The sequence below is a fragment of the Sesamum indicum genome, linkage group LG2 (assembly GCF_026168435.1).
Source record: "Sesamum indicum cultivar Baizhima isolate 11 linkage group LG2, ASM2616843v1, whole genome shotgun sequence".
Taxonomy (NCBI): domain Eukaryota; kingdom Viridiplantae; phylum Streptophyta; class Magnoliopsida; order Lamiales; family Pedaliaceae; genus Sesamum; species Sesamum indicum.
This window is the reverse complement of record NC_142658.1, coordinates 22,259,374-22,274,930: the sequence shown is the minus strand read 5'-3', so window position 1 is coordinate 22,274,930 and position 15,557 is coordinate 22,259,374. Positions and strand designations below refer to the sequence as shown.

The window sequence follows — 15,557 nt, the reverse complement described above, 5'->3', positions numbered from 1 at the left end:
ATTTCAACTATTTTCTAAATTAACATCTGTACGTACTTAGAAGCATAATTAACAAACTTAATTGCATTATGAATCCATAAACACTTATGAGAACATTAATAAAATCATCAATAATAATTTTTAATGATGTCGAATTAATTTCGTATATATATCATAAAATTTGGTGATTTTTAGAAATCCACACCATGCATAATGTGAGGTTGCTTATGAACACATAAAATACATGCTCAAGCCCTACCATCATTAGCTAGTCCCAAAACCCACTAAAAGAAATTTGATTGGTCGAAATCATGATTATAGAGGAAAAAAAAAAAAAGAAGAAAAGGTTAAAAATGTGGTGTTATTTTTAACTATGCAAGATTCATTAGATAGTGAATTCCCTGACGTCTTTCACATTCTCCTCAGACGTGGACCTCCGTAGAGCTGGGCCGGGTAAATTTGGTTATGGGTTGGCCCATTAACGTGTTAAACTTACTAATTCACTATTATTCTTAAAGTATTAACTAAAGAGTTCTTAATTTTAGTCTGATAAGTCGCGTTTATAAGAATGTAGCTCAGGCAATAGGATGTGCGACATTAATTATTTTTTCTTTTTTGCTGTATTGGGTAAATTCCAGCACATTCTCTTAAAGTTTGCCATAATTATAAATCATTCTTTATTATTTAAAAAAATTATATATAATTAATGGATGTCTAATAAATACCCTTATAATGAGTTGTTACGAGATGATATTTATTAGACAGTTGATATTATTTATATAAAGAGTAGGAAACATGCTTATTTTATTTAGATTTGTGTACATGACGCAATTACATGGTAATTTGATATCATTCTTGTACTAATTATTCTTATTATAAAAAATTATTATGTAAATTAATATTCAATTAAAATTATTATTGTTATTTTAGATTTTTTGCTAAAACTGACAACATTCAGTTCCAACTAGAATTCAGCACGCGTCTCCTGACATGTACGTATGAATTGAATATATACAAGACATTAGGAGTTGGGGTGGTAACGAATTTTAGTCAACAGGCACAATCATTTCTTCCTAGAAAATTATGATTGTAAGGGACAATGAGTGACCCCTACCCCGCAGTTCATCACAGATACCACCAAAAAATTGACTATTTTCATGCATGCAATACAGCAAAGAATGTTTCTGAATGTGTTCCCTTATATCCATGCCCTTCCAGATACCTCATAATTTTTATTAATTAAATTATATCTAATTATCTGATCCAACCAATTATAAGATAAATATATATATATATATATATATAATTATTTCTGTTATGTGTTAGTATTTTTTTAAAATTGTGCACCAATTAATCATATGGTAATTATACATTAACTACTTTATTATTGGTTCAAGTTTGATTGAACCTAATTTGATTCAAAATTTCGATGATTTTATTTGTACAATATAAAATCAACTATTTGGATTAAACAATTGCTAATTGTTTATGGAATTATTTTTTTTCTATACTATATATATATATATATATATATCATGATTTATATATTGAAAACATTTCATTAGCAAAAACAGAAAAAGAAGAAGATTGAATTAGCAGAAAATATCATATGCAAGGTTGAATTCAATTTAAGGTGCAGAAAGAACACATTATGAGAATTTTGGTATAATACATAAAACAGTCGACTGGGAGCTTGCTAGCAAGAACAAAAGATAAATTAAAGACAACTATAAAATTTGTTTCTTCATGACCATATATATGTGTATACTTGCAATTTACATCATGATTTAAGTTTATCAGACTATATATATATTTCAATTCGATCATGATTTGAGAATTAACGGGTTAAATATAATTTACATCATGTGATATGAGAATTGAGCAAGAAATTAACAAAATATCCTTCGGTATTTTGAAAAATGAAGCAAATTACTTAGATAGAGATTTTTTTACTTTACTTTCCAAAACACATGTAGTATTTTGCTTTTCTTTTTTTTTTTTCACGGAAGCTTTTTACACTTTTTTTTATATTATAGGGAATAAATTGCATTATACCCGAGAATTAATTAACTTCATCATGAGAATGATCAGCAATTGATTTCATACGGGAAAAAAACATATAAGGAAAGAAATTACTTAACAAAATCTAAAAGCAACATCAAACCCTAGCTAGCTAGCTAGCTCCGATTGAGAGCCATTAATCGATGATCTCCCGTGAACACTTGAAAAGAAGTATTAATTTTTCACAAATCTTGATGAATGTTCAAGATCCACATTTACTTGTACGTACATCCTTAATTATATATATATATAAACCACAAATTAAATCCTGTAATAACACAGTCTTGTATCATTGATAATGCAATCAGGAACTATATATAACATAGCACTGGAAAAACTAGAAAAACACGGAATCGAGAGGGATCAGAGAGAGAGACGACAATCACCTGAATCTTCTTCTTCATGACTACCTTAATTAACCAAATACAAATCTTGCAAATTAAACCAAAGACAACGCAGATCACACACATCTTAGTACAATTATTTATGTAAAAACCCTTCAACTCTACTCCCTGATTGGGGATTAGCTTCGATCTGGAGCGAGCGTACATGAACAATCGGACCGTCATGCTTCAATTCCCTGGAGAGAAAAGATGAGCGGAAGAAGGAAAACTTTATAAATGTAATAATATTGTGGAGATGGGTAGCCGCCTCTGTTCCAAGAAGATGAGGGTAGGGTTTGTATTTCTTCTTCCAGAATGGAGGCAGTAGTAGTGGTGGTAGTGTCGTAGGCTGTTTTATGCTTCATTTCCGACACTGTTTCTCTTCCTCTTTCGTCGTGGTCTGAAGTTGGAGGTTGGGAATGGTGGTGGGATTGGATTTGGGTGGGTGGAAAAGAAGGTCATGGGGTGATGATGAAAGTGAGGGAATAATGATGATGAAGTATTGCTCACCTCTGAGGATACCATTATTGCTCTGTGTGTTTTCCCAGTTAACGAAGTCACTACTATTTATGTATCTACAACCTAGGTAGCAGCTACTTCCACACACACACACAAAAACAACTATCATACATTTTGTGTCTCAATTTTTGTAATTATGTATTATCCTTTATATAACTAGTCAAGATTTAGAGGGTGTTTTGCGACACTAATCAAAACATATGCATCTTATAAAATGTTTAAAGTCTATAATCTTTTGAAAATTGTTTGGAATTTTTTTTGTTTTTGAAAAGTTTATAAAATCCTAAAATAAAAGATTTTTGATCTTGTAAGTTTTTTAAAAGAATATTAATTTCACCTATTTTTTTTTTAAAAATCATTTTAAAGCTCTTTAATCTTAATATTCAATAAACAAAAATGCACTCATTATTTTATTAGTATTTCACTTTTACCTATTAAACAATCCATGTTTTTCTTCAAATGCAAAATTATGTATTTTATATGATTTTAAATTGTAACGGTTTGATATATGATTTTTCCGATCATTATTACAGAATGACAAGTTTATTATGTCAAAATATCTTATAATTTTTTATATCTTATTCATTCATATACTTTAACAACTTATTTTTAAAAATATCTTTAAAATTTAAAAATATCTTATAAAATATCTCAAATAATCTACGCCCAAATACCATTTTGACTAGGAAAAAAGGATTTTTTTGACTTATCAAATATATGTTATTCAATTCACTCGCCTTTCATTCAATATTGCATGATGATTAGTACACGTAACACATTCACCATAAAATATTGAATATCGCAAGAAATGTTTTGTTAATTATTTTAAGCTAATTAGAAATTGTTTGTAAGTAGTTTTGTGGATTGCAGCATCCATAATTCCACAATTTAACTCCAATTTGGAAGGAGGGAACTTTCTTTAAAATAGAAGAAATCTAAACATGATTGACTTAACCACACGTCTTCCCAGTTAAAGATGAACTAAACGTATCATCACAGATAATATAATATATTAATTTTTATTTTTATTTTATATCAATTATATAATAAATATATTATATTTATGATATAATTTAATGAAACGCGATATGAATTGAAGTAAAATTTTGGTGTAGTATAATTATACCGTCCGGGAGAAAGTTAGTTTCAACTCTTAACCCTTATCCAGTGAAATAACTTTTTCCATCTATTTTGACTCTCTAAAAGTAATCACTTTTCTGTTATTCTCTTCCCCTTTGTGCTTTACAGTGCAACTTTTATCATGAGATTAATCATACATAGTCAGCCGCATGAATATCACGTCATACCTCATAATCCACTTTATCAATAATATTATATATATGTCAATGATGTTAAATACAAAAATAAAAATAATTAATTACACAATAAATTAGAAATTTAAATTTTCCTTTTGATAAATCTTTTTCTCTTTCAATGCCAAGAATTTTGATTATTTATTATGGGTTTAGTGAAAGTGAAATTAATTTTAAATAAAATAGAAAGTGGTAGTGGTGGTGTCAACTCATGCTATTCCTATTGCATGCAATCATTATGCTATATTGTGTAGTAAAAGCACAGCCAATTCGCGACTCTTTTTCCCCACTCTCTATATCTATATGGGACGACTAATTTTGACTATTGTTGTTATTCCTAATATCAAATTAAATATTAATTATACAATGAATTTGAATGTGCGGCAGAGTGTGTTATTGTTGATGGATGATGTGGTGTACGTAATGGGTTCAAAGGCCCAAATGCATACATCACATAAGCTTTCCATCAATGGGAGTAAATAATAAATAAATAAATTGATTAATATATATAAATCTAATTCCGAATCTAGAAAGGTAGAAGAAGGCATGGATAAATACTTACCTCTTTCAACTGCTGCTGCTGCTCATAATTCTCTTTCTCTCAGTCTCAGCCCTTTAATAAAGAAATTGCAGTAGGTAGGTAGGTAGTATTTCTGAAGATGGAAAGGGGAAGATTCTTCTGCTAGCTGCCACTGCCTCCCATCCCATTATTCAAACACTGCTACTCCCCACTTTTAACTATTCTCCACATATTCATCACAAACCTATACAGTATACGCTGTCTTCTCAATTCCACCCACCTATTCTATTTCATATACATTAATACCTACCTACAATCTCTTGATTTTGCTGCATTTTAATTACACCTCTCTCACTCTCTCTCTTGTGTTTCTTGCAGACGGAAATTAATGATGTCGTTTCATTCATTTCAAATCCTCATGTGGAGATTTCCTGGCAATTGTTTTAAGGTACTATATATGTATATATTGCCTTCTCAAATGTTTTCTATATACACATATATAAGGTGATGAATTTGTCATTTTTTGCTGGTTTTTTGCATGAATCCGCCGTATCTTCTGGGTACTATATATATATATATTCACTACAAGAACTTGCATGTCGATTTTATGTTTTCTTCTTTTCTACATTTTAATCACATCAGCTGAATCAAAAGTACGAATATTAGTAGAATAGGTTAAAAGAAAATATATATAATTGAAAGCCAATATATATATATCTATACCATATAAATAAAAAGTTCTTTTTCTTTCACAAATGCAAGTTATCACACCATAACATCAATTTTGTTATTATGTCAATAATACCCCTAAGTTAATTTTCTTTTTCTTTTTATTTTCTTGTTTTAGAAATATGATATATCGTTCATATATATTTTATCTTATTCATAATATATTTTAAAATATAAAATATTATTTATTATATATATAGGAACGTTGTGTCATGACGACTAGCATATATATATATATATATATAGTCTTCCTCGATAACTAATTAATCTTTGGTACCATGTGTTGAACTAATCTACCATCTAAGGTACTACTGCACCCATAATACATATAGTCAGAATTATTTGGTTTAAATGCTAGCAATAGACTGGTACTACGCATCACATGCACTCAAATTCATTATAATTGCTAATACTTAAATTCATACCCGTTACATTATAGATCCAAACTCAAACCCACACTATCTATTGAAATAAATATTTTGCGTATGAATAGGGTTTATACTCTAAAACTTTTATCCTATTTTTACATATTTTTTTAAAAGTTTTAATAGTAGTATGATAATTATAAAAATTGGAGTGTTGAACCCCACATTAATACACGACGCAGAAATACATACTACGCTTCCAGCTCTAATTGGTCCTTTTTATTTTACTTTATCAACTTATAATTAACAAAAGATTTAGGTCTCTACTAGTACTAATCCTATGTATTCTAATTTCTATCTTGTTATTACATGGTGGGAGTGAGTGGGGGCCAGAAACAACGTTGCCCGAGCGTGAGTGAGTGAGTTTGGGCCCCAATTCATTCATGCTACGACAAATTTTATAGCTGATGATTAGGCCCCGTCCTGAAAGAACACGTCCACGCACCAAAACACAAATTGGGTTTAATGCAAATGGGTTTATCTTTAATCTGCATTTGGTCCAATAAAGTCAAAATTGGATACTAGTCATCCCATCCCATGAAAAGATCCAGGATCCCATATGAACCAAGTCATCCTTCCTTGTGTTAGAATTTGGATCCAACAATTTCTCTTATTATTATGGAGTTATCCCCTACTACAATCTTCATCAATTATAAAATCGTCAACCATTTTTAACCATCAATGTTTGGATCATTTTTAGTTTTATCTTAAAAGTTTACTAGATTATAAATTGTGATTCGAGCTTTTTTGGATAATCTTTTTACCATTTTGAAGATAATTTATTTGGAGGATTAAATGCGATCTTCTTGGCTTTTAAGAAAAAAAGATAATACGATCACCCAATATTTTTTGTTTCTATCTTTGCCTAATAATAAGCTTCTATGTTAAGGTTCGGGGATAGCGTTGTTTTTTTATTTATATTTTTTGCCTAACAATATTTTCATAAACGGTAAAAATACAATTAACCTTTTATTTGGTTGCCAATTGAAATTTCAAGAATAATTATAATCAGCACAAATTCAATTCTTCAAAATTGTAATAATCAACGTTTTAATTTGTCTGCTACTTCTTTTTCATTTGTATAACTTGCTTAAAAAAATACTCCAATGAGACAAAATCTTGGGATATCTCTCATTCACCAAAATTAAATAATAATAATTCACAATTAGAGAAATATTAATATGTATTAGCATTATTATTCTAGATGATGGGGACATTTGGTTTCATCTTTAGCCTCTGACAGCCGTAGAAATAAAGTGAAAAATAGCAATGATACAGGTTCACTGCTATTCGTGATGTTGGGAGGAAATTAGGTGGTGGATTTCCATAATTATTTTAAATTAAATGTGGTACACTTGTTGTTTTCACAAGAAACCCACAAATGAATTTGTTTTTGCACTAAGATATGTCCATAATCAACCAGACATCCGTTGTTTTAGGATAATGTCTGAGGTCCAAACTGATGATGTAATTCAGCTTTTAATTATGAATATATTATAAATTTTGTGTCATTGATTAGGCAGAAATAGCATAGCTTTTCGTGTAAACATTAATCCCGTCAAAGTGATATTTATGAACCACTTTTTAACTACCGTTTCCTTTTTACGTGGACCATTAACGCCATAACACGAGTATCACGGGTGGTAAAAGTTAGATTAGTTTAATCAATTATGTTAATTAATTAAGGTATGATTTGATTAATTTTGCTCCATGCATGTCTCATAAAGTTCAATTTATGAAAAATTGATGATTAGAAAATTGCGGATTTGGTTAAAGAAAAAGAGGAAGGACCCCGGATAATAGTATGTAATAAAGTTGGGGTTGGAATTGTCATTTTTCAGACTCATAAATTCATGCCCACTTGAATTAATTTACTCTATAACTTTTGCTCATATATAGTTAATTATTATTGTTAAATACAAAAGAAAAATATTAATTATAATTGTACAATAATTATTTACAATTATCTCACCAAGCGATGCCAAAACAATAATTAACCATAACTAAAAACTATATATTATAAATATTGATTAACCATGATCAAGACTTAAGTTTCCTCATTAATTAGTTATGTTTGATCATATTGATTTACCATATTTTTAAGTTGATATAAATTGTGATTAATGTAGTGAATAATCTATTTTTTGGTAGTGAAAACTTCCCCAACCAAAATCTGAAGAACAAGATTAATTTGCTGTTGATGAGACACAGTTTAATTAGGGAGTGAAGTGTACGCTTCTGTTTGCCATAATAATAATTGTTATAAGTTATTATTAATCATTGAGTTGCTAATTAATACTATGTAGTTGATGATTTTTTATAGTAATTGTTGTAAATAAATATTAATTATTGATATATATAATCGTTTCATGACAAGTTGTTAATAAAAAATAATAATGATTTGATAATATATATGTAACAGATATAATTAAAAAAAGAAAAGGATCCCAGTAGGTGACTGATCTCTGACCTAAAAGTTTTTCCTCTGATGCTGGAGGGTTGAGAACAGTGAATGATTTTCACTGATAATAAGCTTTAATATCATTGACTTTCTCGGAACCTGTTGTGGTAAAAACCAATTTAATTGTTTCTGCCACTGTTACTATATATTTATATGCACATCACTGTCTATGCTGCTACACATTGAAGGATTTGATTTATCGTATTTCTCCGAAAGTATGAAAACTGTCGGCATTAATTAGTTTAATTATTAGGTTTAGGAAATTACTTAAAGATGGTCTGTTGGCGAAAGAAGTGTCGATGCGCTACTGTGTGGTATGAGAATGAATTAGACCTATTTTTCCACCAAGTACCTATTTTTCTATATTTTTTCAGGCTGTTTAGTCCAAAATCATGCATCATAATCGAGAAATTAAGGTTTAAGATATGGACTGAAGACCAATCACTTTTGACAATAGGGAAAGAGGACTGGTTAGGATCCATAATGAACCTTGAAATTCAAGAATCCAACAGGATATAACTCGTGGGTTTCAAACAAATTAATCTGCCATTGATATTCAATCATTACGATATATAATTATGAGCTGTTTCTTTCTTTCTTTTTTTCTTTTGGAAACTCCTCGGACACTGATACAATATTACAACACCTCACTCTTCCAAGAGCGAACAAAATCTCTAAATTCCAAAACCCAAAAAACAATAAAGGAAGACCTTCAATTTCTATATATGTACAAGAATACAGTAGTCTGTATCCTCCTCCTCCTCCGAAGAAAATATATAGAGCTTAGAAGTTAGAAGGGGACAAAAATTTGCCAAACCTTAATATCAAAATCCAGACTCCCACTGTAAACCAGGTAAGAATTGCCTGAATTATTATTACTACTCTGGTTATTATCCAAAGCTGCTGTCAAACATTTGACAGGGCTTCTGTGCCCTTCAAACACTGCCAAACATGAATAACTCCTCCCACTCCCTTTCCTCCAAATTCTCACTGTCTTGTCTGCTGACCCACTGCACAATAAATCCGACACAACGGCCAAACACAAAATAGCCTTCTTATGCCCTCTCAGCGCCCCCGCCACCGCCAGATGGGCGGCGCCGTCGTCTTTCTCCCACACAATTATTGACCTGTCGCAGGCGCCGGAATATAAAACAGACCCATCTGTGCTTAAGGCCAACGCGTTCACAGCAGATTTATGCTTTTCCAGTGTAGAAACAAGTGAATGTTTCTTCCCGCCATCGGGTTTTTTCCAAATCTTGATCGTTGTATCTGCCGAGCCCGTGTAGACAACCCCGTCGTTGGATACGACGACGGCGTTTATTGCGTCATCATGAGCATTCTGCACTGATTCTACGCACTTGAAATCAGAAGTTCGCCACACTTTGAGGGTTCTATCCCACGAAACAGAATAGAGTAAAGAACCATCTCTTGATAAAACAAGACAGGAAACTGTGTCCACATGATGAACCCACGTCGACTTCTTGTGCCTGCGCACTTGGACATAGTTTTTCGCAGAGAAAAGCCTCATGCAACGGTCGTTCACAGTTGGTAACGTTGTAATAAGCTTGTATTTTTGATGGGGTGTGGAGTTAGCAATTCTCCAGACGCGGATTTTGTGATCATGGTGCGCCGTGAAGAGCTTGTCGCCTAAGACTACTATGGATTTCACGGCGCTGTAGCCTTCTGAAACAATGTAATTCTGGGATAACGAAGAGGGGTTACGATCCCATACACGGATTTCACCGTTGGAACCGCCGCTGTAGAGGTGCTTTCCGGCGAGAGCGAGGGAGAATACATAGGAAGAGTGGCCCTTGAGAGTGGCTAAGCAGTGGTAACGGGCGGCGGAGGCGTGATCCAGGGCCTGGGAATGGGGTGTCAGTGAAGGAACTGAAGGGAGACTTGATTGCGAAGTAAGCGATGAATTTGAAGATGAATCAGAATGGAGATTGGTTTGTGGTTGGTCGGAATCTTGGTGCTTGTCGCAATGGCAAGGCAAAGGACAAGGGAGAAATATGCCCATTTTCAATTTTCTTCTTCTTGAGAGAAAGAAATGGAAGAGGGGATGAGGTTGAAGAATGCTTTTGTTGAAACTATAATTAAAAGTTGATTATGAGAGCTGATGAAATGTGAATGAAACATGTTTATAAAGAATCAACACCTAGGGGTGGGGTGGGGTGGGGGGTAGGAAGGCGTAAAGAATTTCAATCTTCTTCTAATTGAAGGATTAATTGTTGTGGGGAGACATCATGAAATGACTTGCAAAAAATATTCCCACAAGTAATTAATTATTGCATGACTTGTTGCTCTCACAACAACATTATCCGGATTCATTCATAGCAAATAAGGGATTATATGTATTTTTGGTCTCGTAAATTTAATTATTTAATGGTTTTGTCCTTCAATTTGTTTTTAAAAAAAATTAATTTTTATCTTTTAAATTTTTATAGTTTTAATTCTTTTTTTTGTCGAAATTCACCTCTACCAGCAAAAATGCATTTAAGACGAGCAAGTAATACCTCGGAAGAGTTCATATTTTGGTTAATTCCAATATCATTTCAGAGATATATACTCCCAAAATATTTTAAGAATATTACTTTGGAAAGTATGTAAAAGTATAAATATGTTAGAACATTAAGTAGACTTCGAAATTAGAGTTAAAAGTTAATGTGCAGTATTTAAAAACTAGGTTGTATTTGAAAAAGTATTTCAAGAAAAATAATTTTCAGGAAATATTTCAAACTAAACTAAGCTAATATTTTTCCGGAAAAAAAGAATTGCAACATGTATTACTTGATTATATGTTGCGTGACAATGTAGTACAACAATTCTTGTAATGGTAATCAGGGTTGAGTTGGATATTTTATACATACTATTATGGGCGCATTTTAGCACAAAGAAAAAGTGAAGATGTGAGTATAGCCAATGGGACCAAAGGAAGTGTTGAACATGTAGAGTGGATAGAAAGGGTTGCGTCAGTTTTGCATGGGCACCAGACACACAATATATGCATTAGTCACAATTTATGTATTGCACTCCCTCTTTGCATTCTTAATTCCTTTTGTTAGGACCACTTGCACTTTGAGATAAAACCAGATACTTCCATATCATCAATGCCCTGTATCCAACTTATTTTATTACCCTAATTTCTCATTCATCATATATATATATGTTCACACCCATTGCAACTATTGTTATGCTATGGATTGTTTGAGACCTGCGGTGACAATTCTAGATAAGTGTAGGTAATTTTTAGTATTGTTTACTATGATGATTAAAGTAGAATGGGAATATTTGAAGCTGCCTAATAATTAACCCCTTTATTTAGATGAAAATTTTCCCATCACACCTTTTGGGTATACACTGCTGTCACATCCACATATGTACGTAAAACATGTGATCTTATTCTCAAATTATAATTAAATTTAATTATATTTTTAATTTTCAAAAGAAACATATTCTAATACGGGGCTTAATTATTTATTTATTATTAAAAAAAATTTATAAAAATAATGTTTATTTTTTAAATATGTTAACAGATTTATGTCGAGTCGTGGTTGCTAATTCCGTGACTCGATACAAAAAATATTTTTCTTTTTAAAAATTAAAGCCCTCTGTCCACAACAGCGCCAACCACAACTTATTTTTTCTAAAAATATTATATACATTATATTCAAAATATTAATTATAAAATTCAAACATTACAATTATAACCAATTTGTTATACAATATTACAAAAATATAAATATTAAAAATGTTCGTCCGTTCCACAATTGAAGTTGTAACGTTGACGTGGAGATTTTTTTATTTTCTTGCGTACATTTTATATGTTAAGACTTTTTTACTCACTCGATCCTTGAACTTTCAAGAATTCCCCTAAAATGGTGGGATGTTTTTTTCCGGAGAAACCTGCTACTAGACTTTGCAATTGTATATTATGACCTGCTTTTTACATTGGTCACTAATTTTGTAAGTTTCCTTTTCTTTTCTCATGATGTGAGCGAACCGGGGGACCAAACTCTACATATTGCCTTTTTCTAGTTAATTTCCTCAGAATATATATATATATATATATATATATATAAATTATGAAATATTAATTAAGAAAGAATGTTTTGTGCTAATCGATAAGAAGATACGACAGATGGATTTAATTTAAATGGCCAAAAAAGGGTAGGTAGTAGGTACCCCATACGAGTAGATACACATAGGTGGATGATCATGTGTTTTTTTCTGACCAATCGCATTGCAAGGATGAAATTACATTTTCAATCCCATAAAATAAGAGAATAATATTTTTAGTTCTTTATTTTATGAAAACTTTAAAATGATTTCAAAATTAAAACATATCGATACATTTAGTACCATAAATTCTGTAAAGCAAATAATTAAATGTGTCGAGTTTTCTCAATTTTGGAGGACAACTAAATGTATCAAATTTTCTTAATTTTGAGATCATTTTAACTTTTTTATACAACAAAAAAAACTAAAATAATTAAACTTTCTATTGGCTGCATTGCATGCCATGGCTGATGGCTCTTTGCAGTACTGAAACCCCATATGGTAAACAGTAACAGGCAATATGGAAAAGGGGCCGGGAACCCAACAGCATTAAGAAAAACAAACCAAATCCCACATCCTTTTCACATATCTGATTAAGTATTTCAAATTGAGGTTTTTATGATGATAATACAGGTACGTGTCTTTACATCACAAACAGTTAACAAGATTGTTTTTTCGGTCCTATGTTAGAAAATTATTTGACTGGTCATAAAATTATAATTTTATTTTAAACGCGAATATAAAATTGAATGAGACTCCATACTCTGACTTGTTAATCATTCCCGGACTAATTAACTCTTGTTGAACAAAATTTTCAATCAAAATTCGTAATAATATTGATTTCTTATTCTTTTTTGCGACGGAAATTCAAAAAGAAAGAAAATAATGGATAGACAACTGCTCCAAGATGAGCAGACATAATTGTGGAGGCTCTTATTCATGTAGATAAGCTTGTTTATACTTATATATGTTTTGGGATTGAGTAAAAGAATTATATATGTGGGCTAATAAAACTTTCTTCCCGTCTTATTCCTATTGAACTTTCTAGATCTCCACACCATAATTAATTAAGAATAATTAAACTAAAAGTGTGGGAAAAACACGAATTTGTGGTCCGTTCTCTAGAAACGAATGTTAGTGAATATGCCATCATTTCTTTTTGTCTTTTTGTCTTTTTAATATAAAAAGCTTAAATAAAATATATTAAATAATCAAAATTTTGTTTACATTTCTGTCAATACTTTAAGACATGTACATGAGGATAATTAAAGCGAAAACTGAATTGGACCAATGTTTAGGTGCCTATTTCCTTGGAAAATTGACATATCCAACTATTTATTATTAATTCCTAAGTGAATAAATTTTCTTCAACATCATAATTATTCTTGTTCAAACAAGTTGTTAACTTCTTCTCTCGGTGTTTTTATCGTAATTAAAAATACTCAATCGTGCCTCATAAATTAATGTTCCTATCTTCAAAGCTCTCACGGAGGCAAAAATGCCGTCCTAAGTTAATTGGCCGGGTCGGGAGATGGTAAGTTGGAAAGAAGCATATATACAACTTTTTCACCAAAAAAATTGGGCCTACTCTTTTCTTATTTTTTTTCAAAGAAATCTGTCCTTAAGAAGATATTTACTGAAAAATGACAAATATATGAAGCTACAATAATTTAGGGGTGGAGCAGTGAAGTCGTAAGCTGTAAAGTGAAACATGCCTACTTTTCTTAGGTACTATATATTTCTGCAAGAAAATTGTACTCCATTACGAATTTGGGGGGCGGGCGTCAATCAAGTACGTGATGATATGTGCAAGTGTAGGGATTATTTACTTATATGTGAATTTTGATTCTTTTTGTTAGTTTTAAATTATATTGACATATATGATTTTGCTGTAAGGAGAAAATTTAAATTATCATTTCTAAATAATATGAAATTATTTTGGATTTTTAGGTTAATTTTTCTTTAAAATTTATATTAAAAAAATAAAATTTGGATGAACTTGATTTGAGTGGGTGAATTAGGTGAACATAATTTAAATATGAGATATAGGATGATTTAGTATGCATGGCTCTAAAACTAGTGAAAATTAATTAGTGCTTGGTATTTAAACTACTAAAATGTGGTAGGGAATGGGAGTTGAGGATAAGGCTGTCCTAAGGGCGGTGGGTGAGTAAATGTTGGATTTAAGCTAAAAAGAAGGAAACTGGAAACAAAGTGTGGGTTGATATTAGAAAGCTGTTTCCCAAAATATATGTTGGAACATTTACTTCACTCTTATCCCCACCCAAATATCCCATCAATCACCTCTTTGCATCCCCCTATGCTATGCATTGTCAACACTAGGGATATTACCCTCATTACACCACAAAGCTCATTAATTAGGATTTTAGTTTTCAAAAAATTAAAAAGAGTGATCCTTCCCCAGTATTTGGTCTAACTACACGTAAATTTTCTATAATTTGAAAAATTATATAATACCTCACAACGTCTATTTTTGTCTAACAAATAGATCTCTCCCTTAATCAAAATTCACCGAATTTATTAATATTATCAAAAAAAGGGTGGATGAAAATCTATTGGTAATTTTGACTAATTGAATGGTCTATTTATTAGACAAAATCATGTTAAGGGTATCAAATATAATTTTTTAAAATTAAAAAAAAGTTATATTACTATATTAATTTTGTGAAAAGACGATGTAAATATTTCAATAAAAAATAAAAATAAAAGTAGCTTGTTTAACTCTAGAATAGAGTTAAAAGCGTAGTTGTTTGCTGATAAAGTGCCGAAAACGCTTATCCAAAACAGTTTGGGCCTACGATCCACAATTGATGGACCTGGGATATATCATCTGGCAAATTGCCCACGTATGAAATCATGTGGTATTGCTTGGATGAATGACCAAAATCAAAATAAGATAGAAAGTGGGCTAATTTTGTATCCGACAGTCCTGTCACACATGGAAATCACAATTATTCATTCATATATATTATTTTTGAAATTGAAAAATATTATTTAAAAGTGAAACTATATGATATCATCATAAGTGACATAAATATTGATAAAATATATAATCTAACAAAGCTGAAGATAAATCAAAGTCCGATA

General features: G+C 30.9%; 1 protein-coding gene across 1 annotated transcript; it reads right to left on the bottom strand.

The window, feature by feature from the left end:
• Nucleotides 1–8,953: 8,953 nt before the first annotated feature.
• Nucleotides 8,954–10,549, bottom strand: LOC105156582 (protein JINGUBANG). The gene has a single exon (XM_011072754.3). It carries the CDS (start codon nucleotides 10,408–10,410, stop codon nucleotides 9,181–9,183), a length of 1,230 nt encoding a protein of 409 aa, XP_011071056.1. The 5' UTR covers nucleotides 10,411–10,549; the 3' UTR covers nucleotides 8,954–9,180.
• Between the last annotated feature and the right edge of the window lie 5,008 nt (nucleotides 10,550–15,557).

What these genes read in the sequence shown, in the direction of transcription:
- LOC105156582 (XM_011072754.3), bottom strand. Translation starts at nt 10,410, where the DNA reads ATGGGCATATTTCTCCCTTGTCCTTTGCCTTGCCATTGCGACAAGCAC.